This window comes from Eschrichtius robustus, chromosome 6 (assembly GCF_028021215.1).
Source record: "Eschrichtius robustus isolate mEscRob2 chromosome 6, mEscRob2.pri, whole genome shotgun sequence".
Classification (NCBI taxonomy): Eukaryota; Metazoa; Chordata; class Mammalia; order Artiodactyla; family Eschrichtiidae; genus Eschrichtius; species Eschrichtius robustus.
The window spans coordinates 45750518-45766315 of NC_090829.1; the positions used below are offsets into that span (position 1 = coordinate 45750518).

General features: G+C 31.4%; 1 protein-coding gene across 1 annotated transcript in view; it reads right to left on the minus strand.

The window, feature by feature from the left end:
• Nucleotides 1–15798, minus strand: part of SI (sucrase-isomaltase) — a 98400-nt gene that overhangs the window by 49025 nt on the left and 33577 nt on the right. The window contains exons 15-21 of the mRNA XM_068547390.1: nt 11447–11618; nt 8350–8466; nt 6007–6161; nt 5068–5152; nt 4246–4302; nt 3213–3337; nt 1175–1263 (exon numbers count right to left, since the gene is read on the minus strand). Coding sequence (XP_068403491.1) covers nt 1175–1263; nt 3213–3337; nt 4246–4302; nt 5068–5152; nt 6007–6161; nt 8350–8466; nt 11447–11618 — 800 coding nt within the window. The remainder of the gene's footprint in view (nt 1–1174; nt 1264–3212; nt 3338–4245; nt 4303–5067; nt 5153–6006; nt 6162–8349; nt 8467–11446; nt 11619–15798) is intronic.

Consider the following 15798-nt stretch of genomic DNA (forward strand, 5'->3'; position numbering starts at 1 on the left):
TGTGGTAATCTACATATTCATAGGAGATAAGACTTAAAAAAAGAACAGAATTTTTTTCATAGATTCCATATTTTCAAAATTGTTAGAGAGCACACCAATACATAGGCTATTTCTCGGAGTTAATTTAGAGATATTTGGATGTTTCATATACTATATATAAAGGCATATAGGGCATTCTTTAATATATCTGAAAAGTAGTGAGCTATAATAGAAGGTAAACTATAATTTTTTTGTACGTACATATATAAAACACATACCTAAGAGCCCTCTATTAAAAAATGAGATTAAAAAACCTTAAATTTATGAGACTGATTGTAACTAAGTAAATTCAAAGAGATTAATTTTCTATGGCATAATTTAATATTAGCAAAAATGACTCTTTTTATTCCCTTGGTGCACTGAATTCTCAAATTTGGGTCTAATTAAATAAAAGACATTTAATAATTGAAATAAATTGTGACACATTTATATGGCAAAATCTTTATCTCAAGTAATTTGACATTAAATAACTAAAGCTTTTTTATTGAAGTATAGTTGATTTACAATGTTTCAGGTAAAGCAAAGTGATTCAGTTATACATACATATGTATATATATATATATACACATATATATATATATATATATATACTTTTTCAGATTCTTGTCCATTATAGTTCATTAAAAGATATTGAACATAGTTCCCTGTGCTATACATTAGGCCCTTGTTGTTAATCTATTTATATATATAGTATTGTGTATTTGTTAATCATAAATTCCCAATTTATCCCTCCCCCACTACATTAGTTAACTAAAGCCTTAATGTTGGTTTTCTTTTACACTAATAAAACTTTAGTTTTAACCACTATAATCATATAAGATAGTTGAAAATAGGATTCAAGTTATACATCTGTGAATTTATTAACCATTTTAATTTTTATACAGTAATCTAATAAAGATATTTATATTTGTCAAAGACTTTTTATGATAAACCAAAAGGTGAAACCAAATATTGTAATTAAATATAATTTAAATACCAATGTTAAATTTCATAAAGTAACCTAAAATCTTAAGATAGATAAAAAACAGCAATTAAAAATTAAAACTTGTGACATTTTTGTGCAATTTTATATAATAAAGGCAAAACTTCCCATCATTAAAATGAACATTTAAAAGCTTATCACTTTGAAACTTACCTTTAGTTTCTCCATCATCCCAGAAAAAGTCTCCTTTTGCTGTGTTATCTTCATCTAAAGCAACTATAAGTCCTAGAGGGTTATTTCGGCTGTTAAGTAAATTTGGGTGCATATATGATTAAAAATAAATGTATAATAGTGAAATAACCTATAAATAAATCAATTTCAACATAAGGGGCTTGTAGGAGTTCTGCATTCACATGAGAACACTGATATTAATACAATTCATGTCTATACTTATTAGTAATTTATCAATGAGAAAAATAATTCATATGCTTAGAAAATAAATGAAAAGAATAAATACAATATGGAGGGCTTTCCAGGTGGCACAGTGGTTAAGAATCCGCCTGCCAATGCAGGGGACAGTTTTGAGCCCTGGTCTGGGAAGATCCCACATTCCGCGGAGCAACAAAGCCCATGCACCACAAATACTGAGTCTGCTCTCTAGAGCCTGCTCTCTAGAGCCCATGAGCCACAATTACTGAGCCCACGTGCCACAACTACTGAAGCCTGTGCTCCTAGAGCCTGTGCTCCAAAACAAGAGAAGCCACTGCAATGAGAAGCCCACGCACCACAACGAAGAGTAGCCCCCACTCGCTGCAACTAGAGAAAGCCCACGCACAGCAACGAAGACCCAATGCAGCCAAAAATAAATAAATTAATTAAATTAATTAAAAAAAAATACAATATGGAATTTCTTGGGGGCCAAGACACCATCAAAATTGAAACGGTATAAAAATATTTCAATTCAAACAACAAAATTAAATATATCTTATGATTGCTCACTTCAACATGTATTTGCCACATATACATTAACCCTAAATTGCAGTGTACCAAGGTTACAAAACAATGAAAAGCACTATAAAATAAAATTTTAAATGCTAAGTGGAATCTCTAGTAGTCTTACAAATGAAGCTAATTCTATCATGTGAAATGAAACATGATGAATATTTTTTTGTTATATATTGCTATAGGTTTTTAAACTTAAAATGAGGCTATACAGTCCAGGTAACCACTCTATACAGAATATATTCCTTCCAACATGCACTCATCAATGTGTATGTTTCTCTTGTTCAATACAGCTCTAGAGTATAACCAATTATTTTGAGAACATAGTCATGAAACAGTTACAATATGAAAGTAATCAATTCTAGAGAACAAAAATAATTAAGTTACTAACACACATCCATTCACTCATTAATTTGTTCCTTCAACAAATATTTAGAGAAAATCAGGAGCCTATTCCATAATAGGCTGACACTACTATTGGTTTGGGGACTAAAGCAGTGAAAAGTCAAGTCCCTGCCTTCATGGTTTATAGTCTCGGGGAGTAGGCACACTACATACAAGAAAAAGTAAAAATATAATTCCAGATATTCTTAATGTTATGAAGAAAATACAGCAGAGTAAGGAATAGATATCTATTGTGGTGTTGTAGAATATGGGGAAATGCATAGATTCAATATGACACATTCTGTCCATGTACCCAGAATGAATGTTGCAAGATAAAGTACCAGAATTTTCAAGTTTCTGCTTTTTTTCTAAATAGTTCTAAAATTTATTCTTACTGAACAACTTAGTTTGTATCTTATTCTTTACTTAACAGAAATATCTACCTCATTTATTAACTTAAAACGTTTTAGCTGAAAGAAAAACATTGTGACATTTATGTATTGAAAATCCAAATATGTAACAACTGACACTTTAATCAATTATATAACTTACTTAATATTTCATTTTTTATTAAGAATCAGCAATTAACTTTAATTATACATATTCTTTAGAGAATGTCAGTACATTTTGGCATAGGAAATAAATTTCTAATCTATGCTTATTTTTTAAATCAAGAAGTTTGTAGTAATATACATAATTTGATTCTTCTTTTTATAACCATGATGGTTATATGTAAGAAGTCCTTACGTATATCAAATATCTTCTGGTGAAAAAACTAAATATCAATATTTGATTCTTAATAAAAATGTGAAACATTAAAACTTGAATTATATTTCAGATTTCAGTTAATGCCTTTTCATTTTACCTTGCTGTTGTAGTTACAGCAGGTTGTTGAATGGGGATAATGTAACCTCCTCTAAGATGTAATCCTATTTTGTCTGCTGGAAGATACATATTAACACGTTGTCCTTTCCATGGCCTTTTTGCACCCTAATATTTGGAAGATAAAAATATTTTTTTCATTATTGTAAAGAATTTAAACCCCATTTTACAAGAATTATACATAGAAATAATTCTTATTATGAGAAATTCATGTCATCTTAGTGAATATTAACATGTCATTTTCTAACTTTTAAAGAAAACTCTTTTTCAGTTTACTGATGAAATCTGGGTAAAAATAAGTTTAGTTTCACAAAAAAAATCAACATAGAGAAATCCATTTCCCTTCTACAATAATTAACAATATTCTTAATTAGCACTATTTTTTATTCTTTGTTTTGGTTTAAAGTTAGCCATGTCTCTAGAAAGAATTTTTAAAAAATCATTTCTTATAAAAATAAAGGGTCTGCTTAGCAAACATAAGTGCATTACAAAATACTTTCCTTTAAAATAAATATTCTCAGAAGGTCTTGGTCAATTAAAAAAAAATAGGTTGTGTGTATGAATCCTGCTACGTTGCCTTTTCAAGATTGAGATGAAAATCTTTCCCAAACATTACAATATACCATATAAAAACAAATGTTTAAGATTAGCTCAATACTCAATTCTTCCGGCCATAAGATGAATATGTAAAATAGGGAAATTATTAAAATAAGTTACTACTCCTTCTTAAAATTACTCTTGACCTTTTATTTCCACAATTTAAAATGGATAACTCTTTACATTAAAGAATATAACTTCATATTAATCACGTGCAACAAAACATATACTTTCTCACGTGCAACAAAATGTACACCCGCACAGACTCTTCCACATTATTAAAATTTGGAATTATTATTTTTTATAATAATAACAGAACTACTGAAAAAAAGATATGCTGTGTGTTTGGAGTTAAGTTTCCATGTACAGATTTTGAGCAATATGTACTTGTGATCTATTATTATATTAAGGTTACTTACAGTTTCAAAATCATACCAAGTAGCATTAGGGATGTATGCACTCACTGTATCTGCTCCCTAAAATAAACAAGATAATTTATATATAGATATATATATAAATATTTTACTTCAATATGTAATGGAAAAGAATCACATCAAATGTTAAGTTGGATTTTCATAGTGAGGTGAAAAGAAACTCCCTTTGTATTGTTACACTCCAATATTTTCTATATATAGTAATCAAAAGGCTATTTTACTAGCTTTAGATATTATAATGTAAAATATTCCTGAAGCAAAGATGAAATGAATTTAAGTGGCAACTAAAATAATGGATACATGCATTTGTATTGCTGTAATCTACATGGTAATTGTGAGTGTGAACACATTCATTTCTGTATATTTCCATGGCATATAGACTTTTAAATAACAGATAAAAACCATATAACTCATTCGACTATTTTTCAACATTTTCATATGATCCACTGGTTTTCAAGTTCACCTTTATTTACAATATAGCAAAATTTCAATGTCTATGTCTACTTGAATGAGAATTCCTTGTTATTACTATAAGATTTGATTTGATTTCATAAATAAAGCTTTCCTTTTCAGAAGAATACTAATTTTATACAACTTTTTTCTCCCCAGAAGTTGAACAGCATAAATCTACTTAATATATTTATAATTTTTCACAATTTCTTCTGCATTTTAGAATTCAATTTAACACTTATCAGGTTGAAGCAGTCTATTGAGTAACATTTATTACCCGGATGTTTTGTAATTTAGTGTGGATTTGATTATACAAAGTTTCCATTAAAATATAAATTTATTAAAATTGTACCCTACCTGTTTCAAGACAGGGGTAATAAGTAATGAGGGGCCCCATAAGAACTGAGTGTCCTCAATCCAGCTATTAGTATCCTCATAAAACCTAAGAACAATGACAATATTTACAATACAAAGATAAAAAATAAGTTTATCCAAATTCTTCATTTGGTTTATCTTTTAAGTTTTTCCCTGGGAATAATTATTGTCTTTAATTTTACTTATTTGATATGTCATTTTGAATCTATAGTTATTACATCCTTATGGTTCATCTGACACTCAAAAAAAGAAGGTAGAAAGGAAGGGAGAGAGGGGAGAAAAGAGGGAGAGAGGGAGAGAGGAAATTAGTTCATTTGGGACTCAAAAAAATCTATCATATATGATAAGGCTCCTTTTTATCTGTAATAAACAACTATTCTGTTTAATTCATTTTTCTCCTGTAAGATAGGTTCATAAAGTACCAGGAATATTTCATATTCTACTTTCCTACTTTTACACTTTTTTCTTTATAAACTCCCATTTTGACTTGGATTTGAAAGGATCTTTAGTCATTTCTTGAGGAAAGGCTCTGCCTTGGTCAAGAAGTACAAAGACAAGCACAATTCATTGTTTTGTAACTATACTATACACTATCTATAATTAGATGATTTTCACAATATATACATGATTATGTTTTCAATATTCTATATTTAATATTGCTTATTGATATAATTTCTCAAATTATTCCACATATATTTTTCCTTTTAAGTTCTATACAATTCTCACATTTCTAGATTAATCTTGTCCAATTCACCAAATTAATTATATTTACTACTATCATTCCACAGTTAATCAACTTATTTACATAAATGTAAGAAAAAGCAGTAGAAATCTACTTGACATCTTGATTTACCTCTATTAATTTTTCATATGTCTGAATACAATTTGAAAGATACTGAAATTCTTGAACACAGTACTCACTCATGAAGAACTGGCCTTGCTACTGTTTCTCCAAACATATGGGCTTTATAAAATAGAGTATACAGGAAAGGTAACAAGGTATAGCGAATATTCAAATAGTGCCTTGATGAATTAACCAAAAGAGAATTTGGTCCAAAAAATGCTGGATCCTGATGCTGTGGCATAAACAGAGGAATTGAAATAAGAAAGTTAAAACATGAATGAAAATTAAAATAGAAGCATTGAATGTATTTTTGAAAACCAAAATGTATACATTTTACCTTGTTTGTAAAAAGTTGAGATTACTCCTATTTCATTATCAGAGGATATGAATTTCTAACTTTTATGTTTTCATTTGGATATATATATTAATTAAACTTTATTTTAAAGTGGACATTTCCCTTTTAAATATACACACTTAGAGAAGATGGACACTATTTTAACAAAGCATTCTTCTCTTCTATTACTTGTGGTAGATTGAATTATTGGCCCCAATTTTCATGCTTCCTTGTATCCTCAACCTTTGCTATGTGACTTTGCACCTACCTCTAGCAGTGGATTGTACTTCCCCACCACTTGGCTTTGTGCTCAGCTATATGACATACTCTGGCCAATGGAGTCTTACTACATGTGACACCTTCAAGTAAGGGCTGGAAATGTGCTTGCCTGAGGACTTGCTGCCTTGTGTCTTGCCATTGCTATTAGAACAATAAGCCCAAATGGTCTGCTAGCCAAGGGATACAGGGAACAGAGCTGCCTGGCCAGCCTATAGGTTTGCAACTTGAAGGACAGCCTCCTTGCTGAGCCCAAGCTAGATTAGCTGACTCTCAGCCAAGGTGTAATGATGTGAGCAAACCTGCTTAGGTTTCCTGCTATGGGTAACAAAATTAACTGAGAGAACCAGCTACTGTTTCCCTAGATTCACCATCATATTTACCTCAAAGCCACGTTTCCCTTTGGCTGCTCCCAGGAAATCAATGAGCAAGGTGGGACTACTATTCAGGCCCATTCCAGGGAGATACAGGGGTCTCCCAGTGGTCAACTTTGCCTTGAGGACTCCCTACTGGACCGTAATTTCCTTAGAACTGGGCTGTAGTATATAACTCTCCCTATCAAACCTTCTTTGCCTTCATCTTCACCTGGTTCAGACCTGAATTGTGATCTGAAGGCTCTCTCCACTTTCTCCTGCTTCTTCTCCTTTATCCACCACAAGTGCTTCACCAATAAATCTCTGACATGTCTAACTGTCTCTTGGCATCTGCTTTTTTGGAGGACAGAAATGAACACAAATTATAATGTAATTCATATCAGGATCTCCCATGAACGCAAATTTTTTGAAGCATCACTTATGTAGATTAGGAAGTGACGAATATCCAATTTATATCTTTTACTTCTGTACTATCATGCTTCCTTCCAGGCTGAGCTCTGAGTGGTTGTCCCTCTTCTCAAAGAGAATTAAGCCCCAGTGTGTGCACAGTGAATAATTTTTAACCAACACGTACTTAATTGACTTAATGCTTTCACCTAATTTCCTCATTCCCTTTGAGAAATATACCTATGAGAGCCCACTGCACGCTGAATGCTCAGTTCAGATGCATGTTTTAAAAATGTTAGTTTTGGGCTTCCCTGGTGGCGCAGTGGTTGAGAATCTGCCTGCCAATGCAGAGGACACGGGTTCGAGCCCCGGTCTGGGAAGATCCCACATGCCGCGGAGCAACTGGGCCCGTGAGCCACGACTACTGAGCCTGCGCGTCTGGAGCCTGTGCTCCGCAACAAGAAAGGCCGCGATAGTGAGAGGCCCGCGCACCGCAGTGAAGAGTGGCCCCCACTTGCTGCAACTAGAGAGAGCCCTCGCACAGAAACAAAGACCCAACATAGCCAAAAAAAAAAAAAAAAAAGTGTTAGTTTTATTTTTTCCCCACCTGTCATTACAGTTTTACCTATTACAGAAAGACTATGGCCTCAAACTGCTTTGCAAGTATCTTTAATTTCTTGTGTATCTTTAAAGAAAGAAAAACCGGAAATCCTTAATAGTATATTATATTTTTATGAAAGTTACCTGAACTTATATTGTTAGAATGTAAGAATCCAGACTCAAAAAGCTTTGTCCTTAACTTAAAATATTGTGATTTAACACGTGTATATGCTTCAGGCTTAAATAAAATATTTATGCTATGACTACGTCTCATGATTTCCTTATTTGATCACATTTATATATACAAAATATTTATAGACCTTGAGAAGAGGACTTCCAACTCTTCTTTATGAATTATACTACAAACTTTCAGACCAGATCTTCTATAGATAAAATTTAAGTTTAAAATTATGTTTTATTTTGAAACATGGAGAACAAGAGGTATTTACCTCATATCCATCAGCATTATGGTTTCTGGAAAATGGATAAAAAGCCCCAAGTTGCATCCACCTTCTGCAAAGCTCTTCTGTGGTTTCAGCCACAAATCCACATATATCTGCTCCAACCTAAATAACATACATATCTATTATTTACCGTGTAAGGATTCTCAGCTTTGCCCAGAGCATATCACATTTTATGCCTCAGCTGATTAATTTGCACTAACAATCTTTTTGTTTTACTGTCTTCATATACTCTTCCTTGGCCAAGTTTATTTTCCATTTTTGCCACATTACTTGCCACTAATTGAATGTATGACGCTAAAATTGTACTATTAAAATATGTTGCTTCTTAATCGAAAACTCACCACCTATGATTTGACTTTTCCTATTCATAATATATTACTGTAGGAGTAAAATAGTATAAAAAAAATTGCCAGATATATGCTCATATATAATTGCATTCCTCATCCTTCAAGGACCCTCCAGAGGGGAAAAAAAAAACAAAACTATTATCCTTAACTTACTATCAATATTTACTGTTTACAAGCATTTCTTTATTTTTCTAAATAGTATATATGTATCTATAAACAATATATAACATTGTTTTGCATGCTTATTAACTTTGTATAGATGGCATGTTGTATGCATTACACTGTATTTCACTTTTTTCTCAAAGTGTTACTTTTGTGAGATTCAATTATGTTAATATGGCTGTAGTTCTTTATTGTATGGGATCCCATCACTATAAAATATGCTTCTATGAAGTGTCTATATAGGTTTCTTTGTGAAGATGTAAAATGTAGCCTTATTCTGTAATATATATATATATATATATATATATATATATAGGATTATTTTCCTGATTTATTGGAAATGTACATTGCTTAATCAAAACTGGTTGTTACCATTTATAAGCACAGTCACAGTACATAAAAGCTTCCATTGCTCCATTTTCTTGCCAATTTCTGGTATTTTCAGACTTTTAATTTTTATCACCTATATATATTAAATGTATCTTACCAAAGTTTTTACTTGCATTTCTCTGATTACTGGGAAAGTTGAGAATTTTTTTCATATTTTTATTGAATCCATATGGATTTCTCTTTCTATAGAATTGCTTGTATATATCCTTTGCTAATTTTTCTATTGTTTTTACCTTCTACAGATTTATAGTAGGTTCTTCAAATTAAATACTAATCATTTGTTGGTTATATGAATTGAAAATATAATTTTCCAGTAGTAGAAACATTTTATTTCTAACTTTTTAAAACAGACTTTTGATGAACAGAAGTTTTCATTTTGTTGTAACCAAATTAATGTATCTTTATTACTTGTGCCTTCTGTGTTCTGTTTATGAAATTCTTCTCTTAATCTAATGTCATAAAGTTACCCACTTATATTTTCTTCTAAGATGTTTAAAGTTTAATTTTCACACATCGATTGGGTATGAGGTGAGACAGAGAGCCATTTTATTTTATTTTTTAAATGGATAATCAATTGTCCATATGAATGTTTGATACTTTCCTCACTGATCTACAGTGATAGTGCTACCATTAAACAAATTTCCATTAATGTATGGGCCCATGTCCTATTTTGCAATATTAATCTATTTGAATATTCACAGTTAAGTATCATTGTGTTATATTATTATTTTATCTGGTAAGGCAAATACTTGTGCTCTTTTCTACTTCTTTAAATTGTATTGTCTTCCATATGAAGTTTAGAATAATCTTTTGTATTCTTCAAATTCCCTGTATAGTTTAAATTGGAATATCACTGAATTTGGATAATAGTTTGGGGAGAATGCATATTTATAGTATATTGAGGCTTCTTTTCCATGAAAACAGTATATCTTTAAATTACTAAGTTATTAAAATTTCTCTCAAAAAGTCCTACACTTAGTTTGAATATTTACTCCTGGTTATTGTTTATTAATTAGTTGCTATACTGTATAACACCTTACATTGAAATACATCTTAACATTGCTTATTTTTTTCTTCTTTTTTTGCACAAAACTTGCCATGTATTGGTCTATTTTATTCAAACTTTCAGAGTCACCTTTGTACTTTGTTAACTTTTCTCTAGAGGCATTGCTTTCATTGCATTCATTTCTTCTCTTATTTTCATTACCTACATCTTTAGGTTTATTCTGTTTTACTTTTTCCATTTTCTTAATTCATGCCCTTCATTAATTAATATTCAGCCCTTCTTTGTTTACAATCTAAGCATTTAAGGTCAAAATTTTTCTTCTAAATAGCAATTTAGCTGATATCCCACAGTTCTGATATGAAGCACAATTGTTAGCTTTCAGTTTTAAGGTTTTCCTCTCTCATTTCCATTCAGTTTATTTTGGTGAATCATTTGGTAATGTGTTTTTTTACTTTCCAAATTCAAGATGGTATGTATGTGTGTGTGTGTGTGTGTGTGTTAGCTTTTTTTTGTTGGTTTGTTTTTGGTTTTCATTTGGTTCAATGAATATGAAAGAATAAATGAACAACTGTAATTTTTTAAATGTTTTACATTTATTTTGTTATGTAATGACACTCTTTAGTGTTGAATATCAACATTACATAGTTCTTTTTTTTTGCTTGATATAGAGACTTACCAGATTTCTTATGTCTAGAATTGCATATATAAATTTTCTCTGCTTTAAAAATTTGAAAATTTTCTGTCATTATTTTTTATCTTTTAAATAGAGGAAAGAGCTTTATTTTTTTTAACCTAAACTGACAGTCTAGTATTTTAAATATATCTAGACTTTTGATATTTACTTTCATTACAATCCCAAATTTGGATTTTTCCCTACCATTTTCTCTGGTGCTTTATATGTATTATATAAGCTTTTCTATGCTTTGTTTATACTGACATTTGTTTCATGAATTAGTTTGATTTGATTGCATTTTCTTCATTCTATTTTTCCATTCTAATGGCTTGAGTGTTATAGACATCATCCACAATCTTATTTTCCTCAAAAATTCCCTAGGAATAAAGACTGACATTTTCTGTCACATACTTTTAATCATTTTACTGAAAATCAATGATGATAATGTTACAAAATTAACTGTAATTACACTGTTTATAAATAACATGGTATAACTCCACTTACCAAAGGTATTCCAAACAAACCAAACTCCAGCATTCCTGTAATAGACCATTCCATTTGTTCCCAGGAAGCAGTATTGTCTCCTAACCAATGTGCAGCATAGCTTCCAGATCCAGCAAATGTTGACCGGGACAGAATAAAGCTTCTTTTATTAGGAAAAACTTTTTGTACAGCTCTAAAAACAAAATCAAATTAATAAATAACATTTACTTTAAAATAATATTGATTTTATAAATTCTAAAATCTTAATTTCAATGCATGTATTACAGCTCCTAGAGCCAAGCCATAATATTTGCAACTATTTTATCAATATTTTATATTAATTTTGTATTTAGCTATAAATATTTACTTAGTTAAATACATTCTGATCAAACACAGAGAAAATAAATCTTCTAGAAAAGATTTAAACTTTGAATAATATTCTTTACCAAATTAAACATGTGCTTTTTATATCCACTCAATATTTGTTTTTGAAATGTAGGATTTAAACCCATTGAAATCTCTTTACAATACAAAATATAGTAATCTGAACTTGAACGCGATACACATTTTTGTGGTTCAATGATGTTAATTATACCTTAATATCTGCATTTTCAAATATTATCAAGCAATGTTGAAATAAAACTAATATACTTGAGAGGCATTGTATTTTGTTTTTAGAAGTTCATCATCCACAAATATTGGCATTAGTCATCTCACCACTATTGGTACCTGAATGTTGTTGACAAATTTTTTCCATAATTGGAAAATAATCAGAAAAAAGATACAAAAGTTTAATTCAGTATCTAAAGTTATCCAGACTACCATAGTAAAAATATAATAGTATTCGCATGTGCTTTTTCTATAATATTACTTATATATGAACTATAGTGCTCTTTTTTCTTTCTAGAATTTATTTACTTATACTCCATGACATATAATGCTCTCTTAAGTAAACAAACACTATGAAGATACTGTATAAAATTTTGATATCATGGTATGATCTGGGACCAAATATGGTTTTGAATTAAAACTTGAATACAGTTTATTATGAGAAAATTTTAAATTTATAGACACAGAATCTGGTTTTTATTAACTATAGCATTATAGGTCCTTATACCATGCTTGGAAAATAGTAGGCAATCAATATATGATTGTCCCCTTCCTTTGTTTTGTATCATGCTCCTTTTTTATATACAAGCAACACATTGCATTAGAGAATTACTTGAGATAATTACGTGAGATAATACATAGAAAGCTAAATATTAATTGAAACTCGTCATTTTTTTTTGGTTTTATTTATTTATTTATTTATTTTTAACATTTTTATTGGAGTATAATTGCTTTACAATGGTGTGTTAGTTTCTGCTGTATAACAAAGTGAATCAACTATACATATACATATATCACCATATCACCTTCCTCTTGCCTCTCACTCATACCCCCCCATCCCACACCTCCAGGTGGTCACAAAGCACCAAGCTGATCTCCCTGTGCTGTGCAGCTGCTTCCCACTAGCTATCTATTTTACATTTGGTAGTGTATATATGTCAATGCCACTCTCTCACTTCGTCCCAGCTTATGCTTCCCCCTCCCTGTGTCCTCAAGTCCATTCTCTACGTCTGTGTCTTTATTCCTGTCCTGCCCCTAGGTTCTTCAGAACCATTTTTTTCTTCTTAGATTCCATATATATGTGTTAGAATATGGTATTTGTTTTTCTCTTTCTGACTTACTTCACTCTGTATGACAGACTCTAGGTCTACCTACCTCACTACAAATAACTCAAGTTCATTTCTTTTTATGGCTGAGTAATATTCTGTTGTATATATGTGTCACATCTTCTTTATCCATTCATCTGTCGATTGACACTCAGGTTGCTTCCATGTCCTGGCTATTGTAAATAGAGCTGCAATGAACACTGTGGTACATGTCTCTTCTTGAATTATGGTTTTCTCAGGGTATATGCCCAGTAGTGGGATTGTTTGGTCATATGGTAGTTCCATTTTTAGTTTTCTAAGGAACCTCCATACTGTTCTCCATAGTGGTTGTATAAATTTACATTCCCACCAACAGTGCAAGAGTGTTCCCTTTTCTCCACACCCTCTCCAGCATTTATTGTTTGTAGATTTTTTGATGACGGACATTCTGACTGGTGTGAGGTGATACCTCATTGTAGTTTTGATTTGCATTTCTCTAATGATTAGTGATGTTGAGCATCCTTTCATGTGTTTGTTGGCAAACTGTATATCTTTTTCTGGAGAAATGTCTATTTAGGTCTTCTGCCCATTTTTGGATTGGGTAGTTTGTTTTTTTAATATTGAGCTTCACGAGCTGCTTGTAAATTTTGGAGATTAATCCTTTGTCAGTTGCTTCATTTGCAAATATTTTCTCCCATTCTGAGGGTTTTCTTCTCATCTTGTTCATGGTTTCCTTCGCTGTGCAAAAGTTTTAAGTTTCATTAGGGCCCATTTGTTTATTTTTGTTTTTATTTCCATTTCTCCAGGAGGTGGGTCAAAAAGGATCTCGCTATGATTTACGTCATAGAGTCTTCTGCCTATGTTTTCCTCTAAGAGTTTTATAGTGTCTGACCTTACATTTAGGTCTTTTATCTATTTTGAGTTTATTTTTGTATATGGTGTTAGGGAGTGTTCTAATATCATTCTTTTACCTGTAGGTGTCCAGTTTTCCCAGCACCACTTATTGAAGAGGCTCTCTTTTCTCCAACATATATTCTTGCCTCCTTTATCAAAAATAAGGTGACCACATGTGTGTGGGTTTATCTCTGGGCTTTCCATCCTGTTCCATTGAATTATATTTCTGTTTTCATGCCAGTACCATACTGTCTTGATTACTGTACCTTTGTAATATAGTCTGAAGTCCAGGAGCCTGATTCCTCCAGCTCCGTTTTTCTTTCTCAAGATTGCTTTGGCTCTTCAGGGTCTTTTGTTTTTCCATACAAATTGTGAATTTTTTTGTTCCAGTTCTATGAAAAATGCCATTGGTAGTTTGAAAAGAATTGTAGTGAATCCATAGATTGCCTTGGGTAGTATAGTCATTTTCACAATGTTGATTCTTCCAACCCAAGAACATGGTATATCTCTCCATCTGTTTGTATCATCTTTAGTATCTTTCATCAGTGTCTTATAGTTTTCTGCGTACAGGTCTTTTGTCTCCCTAGGTAGGTTTATTCCTAGGAATTTTATTCTTTCTGTTGCAATGGTAAATGGGAGTGTTTCCTTAACTTCTCTTTCAGATTTTTCATCATTAATGTATAGGAATGCAAGAGATTTCTGTGCATTAATTTTGTATCCTGCTACTTTACCAAATTCATTGATTAACTCTAGTAGTTTTCTGGTAGCCTCCTTAGCATTCTCTATGTATAATATCATGTCATCTGCAAACAGTGACAGCTTTACTTCTTCTTTTCTGATTTGGATTCCTTTTATTTCTTTTTCTTCTCTGTTTGCTGTAGGTAAAACTTCCAAAACTGTGTTGAATAATAGTGGTGAGTGTGGAAAACCTTGCCTTGTTCCTGATCTTAGAGGAAATGGTTTCAATTTTTCACCATTGAGAACGATGTTGGCTGTGGGTTTGTCGTATATGGCCTTTATTATGTTGAGGTAGGTTCCCTCTATGCCTACTTTCTGGAGGGTTTTTATCATAAGTGGGTTTTGAATTTTGTCAAAAGTTTTTCTGCATCTATTGAGATGATCATATGGTTTTTCTCCTTCAATTTGTTAATATGGTTTATCACATTGATTGATTTGCATATATTGAAGAATTCTTGCTTTCCTGGGATAAACCCCACTTGATCATGGTGTATGATCCTTTAAATGTGTTCTTGGATTCTGTTTGCTAGTATTTTTTGAGGATTTTTGCATCTATGTTCATCAGTGATATTGGTCTGTAGTTTTCTTTCTTCGGGTCATCTTTGTCTATTTTGGTGTCCGGGCGATGGTGGCCTCATAGAATGAGTTTGGGAGTGTTCCTCCCTCTGTAATATTTTGGAAGAGTTTGTGAAGGATAGGTGTTAGCTCTTCTCTATAATTTTTATAGAATTCGCTTGTGAAGCCATCTTGTTCTGGGCTTTTGTTTGTTGGAAGATTTTTAATCACAGTCTCAATTTCAGTGCTTGTGATTGGTCTGTTTATATTTTTTATTTCTTCCTGGTTCAATCTTCAAAGGTTGTGCTTTTCTAAGAATTTGTCCATTTCTTCCAGGTTGCCCATTTTATTGGCATATAGTTGCTTGTAGTAATCTCTCATGATCCTTAATATTTCTGCAGTGTCAGTGTTACTTTTTCATTTCTAATTCTATTGATTTGAGTTTTTTTCTTCTTTTCTTGATGACTCTGGCTAATGGTTTATCAATTTTGT